This window comes from Silurus meridionalis, chromosome 13 (genome assembly GCF_014805685.1).
Source record: "Silurus meridionalis isolate SWU-2019-XX chromosome 13, ASM1480568v1, whole genome shotgun sequence".
NCBI classification, from domain to species: Eukaryota; Metazoa; Chordata; class Actinopteri; order Siluriformes; family Siluridae; genus Silurus; species Silurus meridionalis.
Window position 1 is genome coordinate 11,851,389 of NC_060896.1, and position 10,402 is coordinate 11,861,790.

Here is a 10,402-nt window from a genome sequence, read left to right on the forward strand (position 1 = left end):
AAACCTATCATTACTAATGTGCCCAAGAGGGTTTAATGGTCAAACATATATACTGAGAGACATGGTGTTGGATTTTTGTCTCGTTTAAAATACATCAGCCCCAGAAAGTGGCCTTTGTTTCCTGGGGAAATCTTTCCTGAAGTTGCCTTTGGAATACAAGACTGTTCTGTATGGCCTGGATAGATGTGAAATCTTGAAATAGGGCTGCTGGCATTATTTTTTTGGGACAAATCCTGTTTGGAAATATGTAACGTATTTGGTCATTGCTGCAAAAATAGAAGTGACGCAGGTACGTTTTCTAGGACAAAGAATGAGTCAGAGAAAAAGTTTATTTTCATAAAAACAATTTGCAGGAGTTATAAAGATCTGCAAAAAATAAGCAGTAAGTGTTGCAATATTGATATAAAAGTTGTTTAAAAAAAAAAAAAAAAACTTTTACATATTTAACAATTTACACAATAAATGTCAATGAGTTCAAACTGTATGACTGGTGTTTTTATGCGTGTACACGAAATATGAAATGAAACTTTAATGTATGTTGTCATTAGCATTGCACAGGTGTAGCACAGTGTAGTGCATCATGGAACGGTTTACTCGCCTCATTTCTGACCCACAAAAATCCTTCTAAAATAGATTTTACTTTCTCTGACCCTTAAAACAACTCATTATTTTACTGGACTCACAAAAAGCCTTTAACCACTCAGGAAAATACTGCAATACAAAATGTAATAACGTACAGTGATATCAGTATTCTTGCACTGGTTTATATTAAACATATACAGTAGATATTTAAAATTCATTATTTAAATATTTTTTTTAAATATATCGAACAATTAGTAAAATCATTGTTAGTCCTGCACACAATGGACAAAAATGTACTTCACAATCTACCTTATCTGAAAGTCCATCAGTGTTTATCTTTCAGTTGAAACAACACCCTCACAACATACATAACACCATTAAGTAGCTCACTGTGCAATCGCCAGTGTGTTTGCTATGTTTTTGCATTGGTTACCCTTAAACCTAATGAACAAAGCTTTCAAATGTGATGAACATCTTTTAACTTGACAGTCAAGGGTTATTTAAATGAATGAACTAGGCATGTGCTTCGAGATTAACTTTACTCTGAGAACATTCTGTAGTTGTGGGCTGGGAAGGGAAAATGCTGGTTAACCCAATATTAGCAACTAATCGACTAATTAGACCACTACATTAAAAGAAAAGCTCACGTTAGGACAAAATCTAATCTCAGGCATATGTAGCTTGAGGGTTTTTTTTTTATTATTCTTATGTCCTGCAAGTTTTAATTTTGTTCTGAATAATGCATTAATTCGGGCAACTATCCTTAAATGATAGTAAAGTTCACTCACATTTACTCTACTCGCTTCTATACACATTTTACAAGTAAAACGCACATATACACCCATGAAAAATGTATGCATCGTTATTTACGTCAGTTGTCTTTTGCTAGAATAAACTGTTGGCCTGGAGATTAGAATGCCTTAACTCTGAATATGAGAAGCACTCGTGCAGACTGCCGGTTCATGAATTCATCACACTACAGAGACAAACTGACAGAGGTTATTCTTCCTGTTTGAGTGTGTTGTCAGAGAGTGAGTGTACATTGTGCTTATGTAATAAATCAGTAAATCCACATGCTGGCAATGGGAGAGAAAAGGGGCTGATGTGATACTATGCATTATTTCCCATTATTTCTGTTGCTTTGGAATTTGTGCCTGTTCTAGCTATATAGAGAGGGCAACTTTAAATCCTTAAATCCTTTGTTTTTAACAAATTGTATTCTACTAGACCTAATATACATTTAATTAACTGCATTGCATGTAAACATCATTACTGTAGGTTGGCTGTAAGATTGAGCATTTTGCTGGTATGAAAAATTACATTACATGGATGATATGATGATATGCATTAACAATTACTTTTCAAATCTTGTATCTATATAAAGAAACAGAATAATCCATAAAAAGGAATTCTATCTAATAAAATGGCACGTCACTGTTAACTTGTAAACGCAGCATATCTTGTTTCATTTTTGCACATTCAAGTTTCAGGTTGCACAGTTAAGCTTGATGCATTTCTAAAGGAAAATGTGGTTGATGTGTTACGTCACAATGTACATCTGCGTCTAGAGTAACAGAAATGATAAACGTTTGTTGTGTATGATTAATAATATCCAAATAAACTTTGAAATACTCTTTGGTTGTTCCTAATACAGCATAAAAGAATGTTTCCTGAAGAATCCTCAAGTAAATATAAAAAAAATGAAATAAGGCAAAATGAAAAACATTTGGTATAGTACATACCCCAACAGAATATTCATTAGTATTACATGTATCACAATTTAAATTAAGGCAAATGATGACAATCACAATGATCATTTTCATTATATGGTAGCGGAGGCTAAATATGGAGTTCTTCCCAGGAATGATATACATTTCACCACAGTGTGTGATTCTAATTCGAGTCTAAGCACCCACAACATTCACCAATATGATGGTGTGAGCTCAGCACCATGATTGAACATTGCCTCTGATGTATGCTTTATATATTTAAGAAGCAAAAATACTGCACAGCTCAGTTGTACCTTCTTGGAACTCCAGTAATGTATCTCAACTGGTGGGCAAAAGCTCCATAATGCAAATGAAGTGAGTATGCAATATGACTCTGAGCTTAGCACCAGAGAGGTAGAAGACTGTTTCAGACCAGTCCCATAAAGTTTATCCAGCAACATCATTAAGGCATTCTAGGCCTCAGCATAGGGCAGATGGTACTGCTCCTCCCTTTTGTTACAGCGCTTGGCCACTATAGCCAAGTAAAGCACCAAAAGTATAAGCCAGTAGCAGGCATAGAGAATGCCCCCACTAATGAGCAGGATCTTCTCAGTTTCACTGAAAGGTTCCTGTGTCTCACAGTAAATGGTGTAAGCTACTCCACCAAGCAAAAGAAGTGCCCAGACAGTTACAGGTATAGCCCCAATTAAGTTCACCACAATCTTCTTCCTCCCAGATGTGCCCCAGCCTGCTTTATTGATAGTCAACAGGGCAAATATTTTAGCTGGTAAGAGGCTAGACATGTACAGCAGGGAATACAGAGACATAAAGATCATGACTAAACTGCCTCTAAGAAAGCAGGCATACGTGGCCTTCACCATTCCCACCAGCTGAACTGTTAGCAGGAATAGCAGGATGTTCCACAGCCGTCCACGGTAGAACAAGTGGAGCACTGTAGCCACCAGAAAAAAGGGAAAGAATCCAGTCACTACAGACTCATAAGTCATCCAGAGGCTGTGCTTGTGGAACCAGAGAGCATTGTAGAGCCACTCCCGGAAGTACGACTTGCTCCAGCGGGTCTGCTGGTTGAGCCAGCGGAGGTAGTGAGTAGGTGTCTCAGTCTGGCATTGTGAGCGTGCAGTAAACTTTGTCTTGAAGCCAAAGCTGAGGACACGGTTGGTAAGGTGCCGGTCATCACCAAAGCTACACTTGCTGCCCAGGAAGGTCTGGTGATACCAGGGCTCCAAGAACTGCTGGAGAAGGGAGTTGCGGTACATGCCAAGAGGCCCACTGATACACTGAACACAGCCAAAATAGGACTGACAGGCACGCTCCACATTGAAGGCCATCCAGTACCTGACACTGCTCAGAAACGATATCCAGGAGTCATATCTGTTCAGGATCTGAAACGGATCAAGTATGGAGAAATTCATTTTAAGAACGACTTCTTCCTGTGGTAATGTGGAACTAAAAGATGACATTATTCATGAGTTTAGCAAGTTGCTACATGGTGAAATGTCCATACAAAGACAACTCACCTGTACATCACCACCTACTCCTCCCACTGCTGCGTCCTCCTCCAGAACCTTCAGCAGCTCAATAGTGCAGGCTGGATCAAGGACTGTGTCTGAGTCACATACCTACAGACATACAAAGAGAAAGTTTGGACAGAAAGATGAACATGTATCTCAAAGGTACCGTTAAAAAGCAAATGAAAATAAAATGATTTTCTGCACAATGTTTTACAGCATTGCACCCAAACCCCATTCAGAGGATTTCAGAAAGTAAGGTTTACTTCTAAAGTAAGGTCAAAACTAAAGCAGGTATTTAAACTGGGCAATGCCTGTGGCTAATGAGAGTGGCAGCTGCAGGTTGGACTTTGCAGCAGCAATGAGAGATTGATGACAGCACCCAGGTGTTCCTAAGGTTCAGGTGACAAGGCAAAGAAATTAACTTTGACCTCTTATAACAGTGCCTCTGATTATAGGAAGAGAAGAAAGAGAAGAAGCCATTGTAAACACTAAAATGACCAACAGAGAATTGGTTCTGAAGCACAGGCAGTGATTATATTATCCTGAAGCTAATAATTATGTCTTAAAGGTAGTTTCTTTTTTGTTAAGGTGAAGACTCACCTGGACATAATCCACAGAGTTCCCTAGAGCTTTGAAAGCTGTATACATCACTTCCCTCTTCCCACCCCATTCCTGCATGATGCACGAGTAACGACAGCTGCGCACCATCCTGGCAGCTCGAACAGCTTCCTCCGTGTTCACTGAGCCTGTCCCTGCATCTCCGGCCCCATTGCTATGGTAGTTCCCCTTCCACACCATGCATCCGGCCTGCTCCGTTCCTCCCATTACTTCCCGGAAGATGTCCATCATGTAGGCATCCTCGGGCCGGTTACCATCTACAACAAGCACCACTTTAAGACTGGGGAAGGAGATACGGCGCACGCTGCGCAGGCATTTGCGTAAGTAGTCCGGGTCCTCCTGGTAAGCAGCAATGCACAGGGCAACCGTGCAGCGCAGGTGCTGCGGCCGCGATGGTGCCCGCATGCTACGGTGTTCCAAGTAAGCAAAAAGGCTCTGCAGCAGCAGATGCAGTGACAAGATGGCGCCATACAGGCCAAAGGAGAGGTGATGCTGCTCAGTGTGTATAAACTGGTAGCCAGTCACATAAGCCAGCAGGATAGCAAAGAGCACCACAGCTGCAAATAGAGTGGTGATGAAGATCCGCACCGCTGTACCACAGCGAGAGGGCATCTACAGAAAGAGGGTGAAAAGGAGGGAAAATTAAAGCAGAGATTGGGCTCATTGAGGAAATAAGTCATAAGTAAAAAATGATGGAAAATTTCAAACATATACAATAAATATAACTTTCTTCAGATATGATTTACATACAACAAAGCAGGTTGTTTTGCTAATTGTACTGCATGTGTTAAATCCAATGAGCATTATGAATATTAACATATTAGCATTATGAATATAAACAGAGAAAGTTAGTAGGGAGAGAAATGTGCTGACAGACATTTTGTTTTGCTGTTACCTTAATAACTGGCCCTTGTGCTTAGATGCAGTCTGGTTCATAACTGTTGAACACAATTTCAACAGTTTCATAAGATGTAACGTGTTTTCTCAGCTTTATTACATGAAAAAGACAAATAGTCTAGAGTTTATTTCAACGTTAAATTTGCATTTAATAGGTGTTTCTTAGGAATTCTCAATATGTGGTTCGAGGGGGTGTCAATATGAGGAAGGCCATCAAGACCCTCAGACAAGTAGCAAATGAAGACGGCTACAGTCAAGTAATCTCATACCATGAGAGGAAACTGGTGATGAACTTCATGCAGTCATTTGCATTCAAGTATTAAAAAGAATTATTAGATATACAATTATGCTTGTTCTTATAATTACTTTTAAATGCGAAAAAAAACTGCTTTTAAAAAACCTCTATTACATCTCGATTGCTTAATTAAAAAAATATCGTGCTGCTGTACATATTCAGATACTTATGAAACCGACTCATCAACCTGATCTCAGTTTCACCTCTCCTATAGGTTCATGATTTTACTGAACCACCAGACAAGATCCGAACAATAATATATCTCTCTATTAATTCATCCCCTCTCTACTGGAGAAAGACTTGAACTGACAAACAACCACTTCTCACGATCAAACTCTAATTGACACAGCTCAATTAGTTGTAATTCTCCAAACTTAACATGACTCTCTGAGCCTAGGCTGCAGGAACAGCTGCAGGCAGAGGATCTGAGGTAACCCTAATTAAAGGGCTCGCTACATCGGGGGCTCTTTAGCCTAGAGGACTGTCTGGGAGGAAAGGACTCGTGTCAAACTAAAGTACAGTTCACTCTCACCAAAGGCTGTCAGACACAGATCTATGTGATGATGAGAAAAGAGTAGTCTACAGAAACCAATACAAACAGAAGTTGGAGCTTAGCCTTTGAACTTTTTAGAATGGCAATATCAAGGAGAGGTGTTAAAAACTGTTTATATGTATAGACTATAAAATATACATATAATATTTAAAGATATTTAATCATTTCTAATTAAAACTCAGCGATTTCCACTTATTTAGTAAATCATCAAAAATTAATCATCAGATTCGTCTACCATTTAATAATGAATAGAACATCAGACCATGCATTGTTTTGTGTTGTCTCTTGCCTTAGAGCTTGTAGAATGTTCTTAGATTTGGCAGTAACTGATTGTCCCAGATGAACTAAAGAAAAGCATAATCCAAACTCGGGTATAGCGAGTATAGTGAGAAAAAAGTAATCTCCTCCAGTAAGTGAGACGCTAGATCCTAGATCCTAGATGAAGGGCACAGTTTTTCTGGATCTCTGTGACAAAACACTATCCACATAAGAGAGTCGGAAAGGGGGTCATTGACAAGGTGAGGACAAGAACATAAATGACTGTACAGAACTTTGTTGGTGTGCTTGTGCAGCTCCCTTTGTAGATTCACAATGTTACCATCCTTTCTGTCAATACTGTTTTAGACCTACCACTTCATAGATAGCAAAGTAAATAGATCAGCCTACAAAGTTGTATTGGCTTGTGGATATATATTGTATATAGCATTGCTAGTGATAAAAATAGAAACAAAATTATCTGTCCGAACCATTTTCTACCACTAGGAGGCAGACTCGTTACAACGATATACAATATGTCACAATCTACAGAACCAATACATTTGCTTAATTAATGAATTAGGCCAATTTGTACAGTACATCAGTGGGCAAGAATAAAGTACACCCAAGTGAGTCAGTAATCAAATTCTGACTAAAATCAATCCAAGTGTGTAAGCAAATGATACCCCATAGTTCCCCCCATAATCCATCTATTCAGGTATCCACAACAATATCAAAGCTTTGAATAGACCAGCCACATCTGGCCTGTGCTGTTAAGGAGAGAATATGTGTAAGGCCTGTCTGAGTGTTATAATCTAGTTTAGTTGCTTGCAAATCCAATGAGTTTCTTTTTCTGAGGCCACCTCTTGTGTTAAAAAGTCTCTTAAGACATGGAAAATTAAGCAGGCTGCATTTTCCTTGGAGAGGTCCCACATCTTCAAACAGAATTAATTTTTTTAGCAGAAAAATGGAAAAAAAGTACTGTAAATCTAGCAAGTCTAGAAACATGTTACCACATTCACAAAGATTTAAATGAATTCCAACCCGAGACAGTCTACCTGCAAGAAAACTAACCATTCACTAAAAGCAATTATAACCCACATGGTTCTTTTCCTGTTCTGCTTCTGTAAACACAAGAATACAAAAACTTACTTGTGCAAGTTCTGAGAGTGCACACTCCTCTTTTGCTTTCTTTCAAACGAAGACAGATACACCCATATACTTTATAGACAAATTCAATCCCCACTCCCTTTTGTATAAACACAAATTGAATCCCCGTTCCCTCTGCCCCCTAACATCCAGACACAATACACACACAAGTACTCCAATTGAGTTCCATACCTTCTAAGCCCTGCGGCGATAACGGTGGATTCTCTCTGTCCAGGGAGAGCCTTGTTGGATCTAGAAGAGGGGGTGTGTGTATGTGTGTGTGTTCACCCGGCGTCTACTCCACTCCTCTCCACTGCAGCACAGCACGCTCCTTGTTCTGCCTCCTGCTCACACTACATCTTTATTTCACCAGCTCTTAATTCAGGAGCTCCCTCATCCAAAAATACAGCACCCCAGCCTCCTTTCTCTCGTTCCTCCTCCCTGTCCCTTTCTCTCCCTCCTTCTTAACTCCTCTTGTCTTGCATACTCCCGAGGCATGAAGGCCTCTCAGCACAGAAGGCAGTGCCGGTAGATTAGTAGGTTGAGGGTGGTACAGCCTGGTTGTGGCTCACCTGGTCCTGGCTTCAGCATGCCTGCGGTAAGAGTGCTCTGCATAGCGAGGGTGCTTTACATCTTTCCCTTAGTCTTATTTAGACAATGCTGTGCTGCAGGGGTAGCCACTGTCCTCTCTGCATCTCTGCAACGCAGTGTAACCCAAATCTCAGCGCTCCCTTCTTTTATCACACTGTCCTGGTTTTCTGTCTCTCTCTCTCTGCAAAGCACACTCGTCTCCTCTCTTCCTCCTATCTTCACCTTCACTTCTCCACTCTGTCTCCTTTCACTGCTCTTTTTTGCAGTGCAGCCAGCTACCACAAAACTCAGAACCGTTTGGGCAGACCCTTTTTCAAAGCCTCCTTTATGCACTTATTTATTTATCCATCCCGCCTCTTGTGCCCTAGCCACCGACGACAGCCTGCAGGTCCAACGAAGGCTGATGAGGAGGAGGAGAGTAAAAGAAGGAAAAAAGAAGAGAGAGAGAGAGAGCGAGAGAGTAAGAGAGAGCGACTGAGACTATTGGAGTGCAAAAGGGGATGGGGGAAGGGATGAAGATGGCTGTGTAGTATGCTATAATTGTCAATATATACTTTGCACATCACTCACTACCAACATATTCATGTCTAGCTGATACTTTCATCATTTATCTACCAAAAAAACATTATTTGCCCGCTTGACATTTTTAAAAAATGAATTTCTCAAGAAAAACATTTTTTCTGTTCGTGCAGGATGGCAAGCAGGTAATTGGTGCAATAGATCTTTCATGGGTAGCATAAGAGCATAAATCATTGTAGGGGAAGATGCAATTCTGAGGTGTATTGATAATGATTTTCAGTGACTTTATAGCTAGACTCACAGTCATGGATTGCAACCACCCAGGCTACAAATAGAATGACATACTGGTAATTATACCATATGGGATCAATGCAGTCCAACATTGATCTGGTTTTTATGGCAGAGTAGCTAGACAGAAGCCTCTCCTCAGTGTAAAACCCATGGAAGCCCGCTTGGAGTTTGCCAACAGGCACCTGAAGGACTCTCAGACATTCCAGATGTGGAACAAAATTTCCTGGTTTGTTTGATCTAAATTCTAAATGTTATGTCTGGAGGAAACCAGGCACCGCTCATCACCTGCCCAGAACATTTTAACAATAAAACGATGGTGGCAGCATCATGCTGTGGGGTGGTTTTCATCAGCAGGGACTGGGAAACTGGTGACAGTTGAGGAAAAGCTAAATGGAGCAAAGTACAGAAATGATCTCAATTGAAACCTATTCCACAGCACTCAGGTCCTCAGTCTGGGCTGATGGTTAATGATCCTACCTGAAAACAACTCTAAGCACACAGCAAAGACAACACAGAAGGGGCTTAGGGACAACTTTGCAAATGTCCAAGAGTGGCTCAGTCAATGTCCTGACATGAACCCTATGGAACATCTCTGGAGAGACCTAAAAGTGGCTGTCCACCAATGGTCCTTATCCAACTTGACTGATCTTAAAAGGGTTTGCCATGAAGAATGGCTGAAAAACCCCCAACCCAGGTGTGCACAACTTATTGCATTACACACCATACCCAAGACTCAAGGCTGTAAGTTCTAAAGGTACTTCAACTAAGTACTGAAATAGGGGTTTGAGTACATATGTTCATATTGCATTTTCTTTATTAATTTTAAAAAATAAAAATGTATTTATTAATTTATTTATTAATTTTGAAACATTTCTAGAATTCTTCTTACTTTGTTGTTATGGGATACTTGGTATAGATTAATGAGAAAAAAATTGTAAAAGTGAAGCCGCCTGCACAGGGAGTTTCATAGATTGTTAGTGCTGCTGCGGACTCGTCCACCTGCAAAAGTGCCTGAGCCATGGAGCAGTAGAAGAAGGTGGCTTAGCCTGAGAAATCGCATTTTTTTTTTTTTTACATCACATGCATTACTTACCTGGGGAATAGATGACTCCAAGATGCTCTGTGGGAAGTAAGCAGGCTAATGGAGGCAGTGTGATGTTCTCTGCACAAAGTTCTACTTGGAAACCTTTGGTTGTAACATTCCTGTAAATATTACTTTGACATGCATCACCTACCTAAACATGCAGACCAAGTGCACCCCTTCCTGTTAGTATTCTCTAATTACATTAGCCTTTTTCAGCAGAACAATGCACCCTCACACACTACAAAAATGGTTTAGAAATAGTCTGAGGAACATGCTCAAAAATGCACTGATTAGTCTTATATCCGTTTAGTTTTTAGCACGATCATC

The 10,402-nt window shown here is 40.1% G+C and overlaps 2 protein-coding genes across 4 annotated transcripts in view; one reads left to right on the forward strand and one right to left on the reverse strand.

The window, feature by feature from the left end:
* chtf8 (CTF8, chromosome transmission fidelity factor 8 homolog (S. cerevisiae)) overlaps positions 1-479 on the forward strand; it is a 3,148-nt gene extending 2,669 nt beyond the window's left edge. Inside the window, exon 3 of the mRNA XM_046865303.1 lies at positions 1-479. This exon is cut by the window's left edge and continues 198 nt beyond it. Within this exon, the coding sequence (XP_046721259.1) occupies positions 1-36 (36 nt within the window). The 3' untranslated portion in view covers positions 37-479.
* A 143-nt stretch (positions 480-622) lies between these two features.
* On the reverse strand, positions 623-8,541 carry has3 (hyaluronan synthase 3). 3 transcript variants are annotated; one of them, XM_046865300.1, is made up of 4 exons: positions 7,783-8,541; positions 4,424-5,053; positions 3,830-3,931; positions 623-3,694 (listed from the first exon to the last, which is right to left on the reverse strand). In XM_046865300.1, exons 2-4 carry the CDS (start codon positions 5,051-5,053, stop codon positions 2,765-2,767), a joined length of 1,662 nt encoding a protein of 553 aa, XP_046721256.1. In that variant the 5' UTR covers positions 7,783-8,541; the 3' UTR covers positions 623-2,764. The 3 variants fall into 3 exon arrangements, with proteins under 3 accessions (XP_046721256.1, XP_046721258.1, XP_046721257.1); XM_046865302.1 differs by lacking the exon at positions 7,783-8,541 and adding an exon at positions 7,594-7,723; XM_046865301.1 differs by lacking the exon at positions 7,783-8,541 and adding an exon at positions 5,337-5,853.
* Positions 8,542-10,402: the final 1,861 nt, after the last annotated feature.

Bases quoted from the DNA above. Each gene is read 5' to 3' on its own strand.
- has3 (XM_046865300.1), bottom strand. From the start codon at position 5,053: ATGCCCTCTCGCTGTGGTACAGCGGTGCGGATCTTCATCACCACTCTA. The intron at 3,932-4,423 runs GTGAGTCTTCAC...GTATGTCTGTAG, and splicing joins ACTCTGTGGATTATGTCCAG to GTATGTGACTCAGACACAGT. The intron at 3,695-3,829 runs GTGAGTTGTCTT...GATCCGTTTCAG, and splicing joins GAGTAGGTGGTGATGTACAG to ATCCTGAACAGATATGACTC.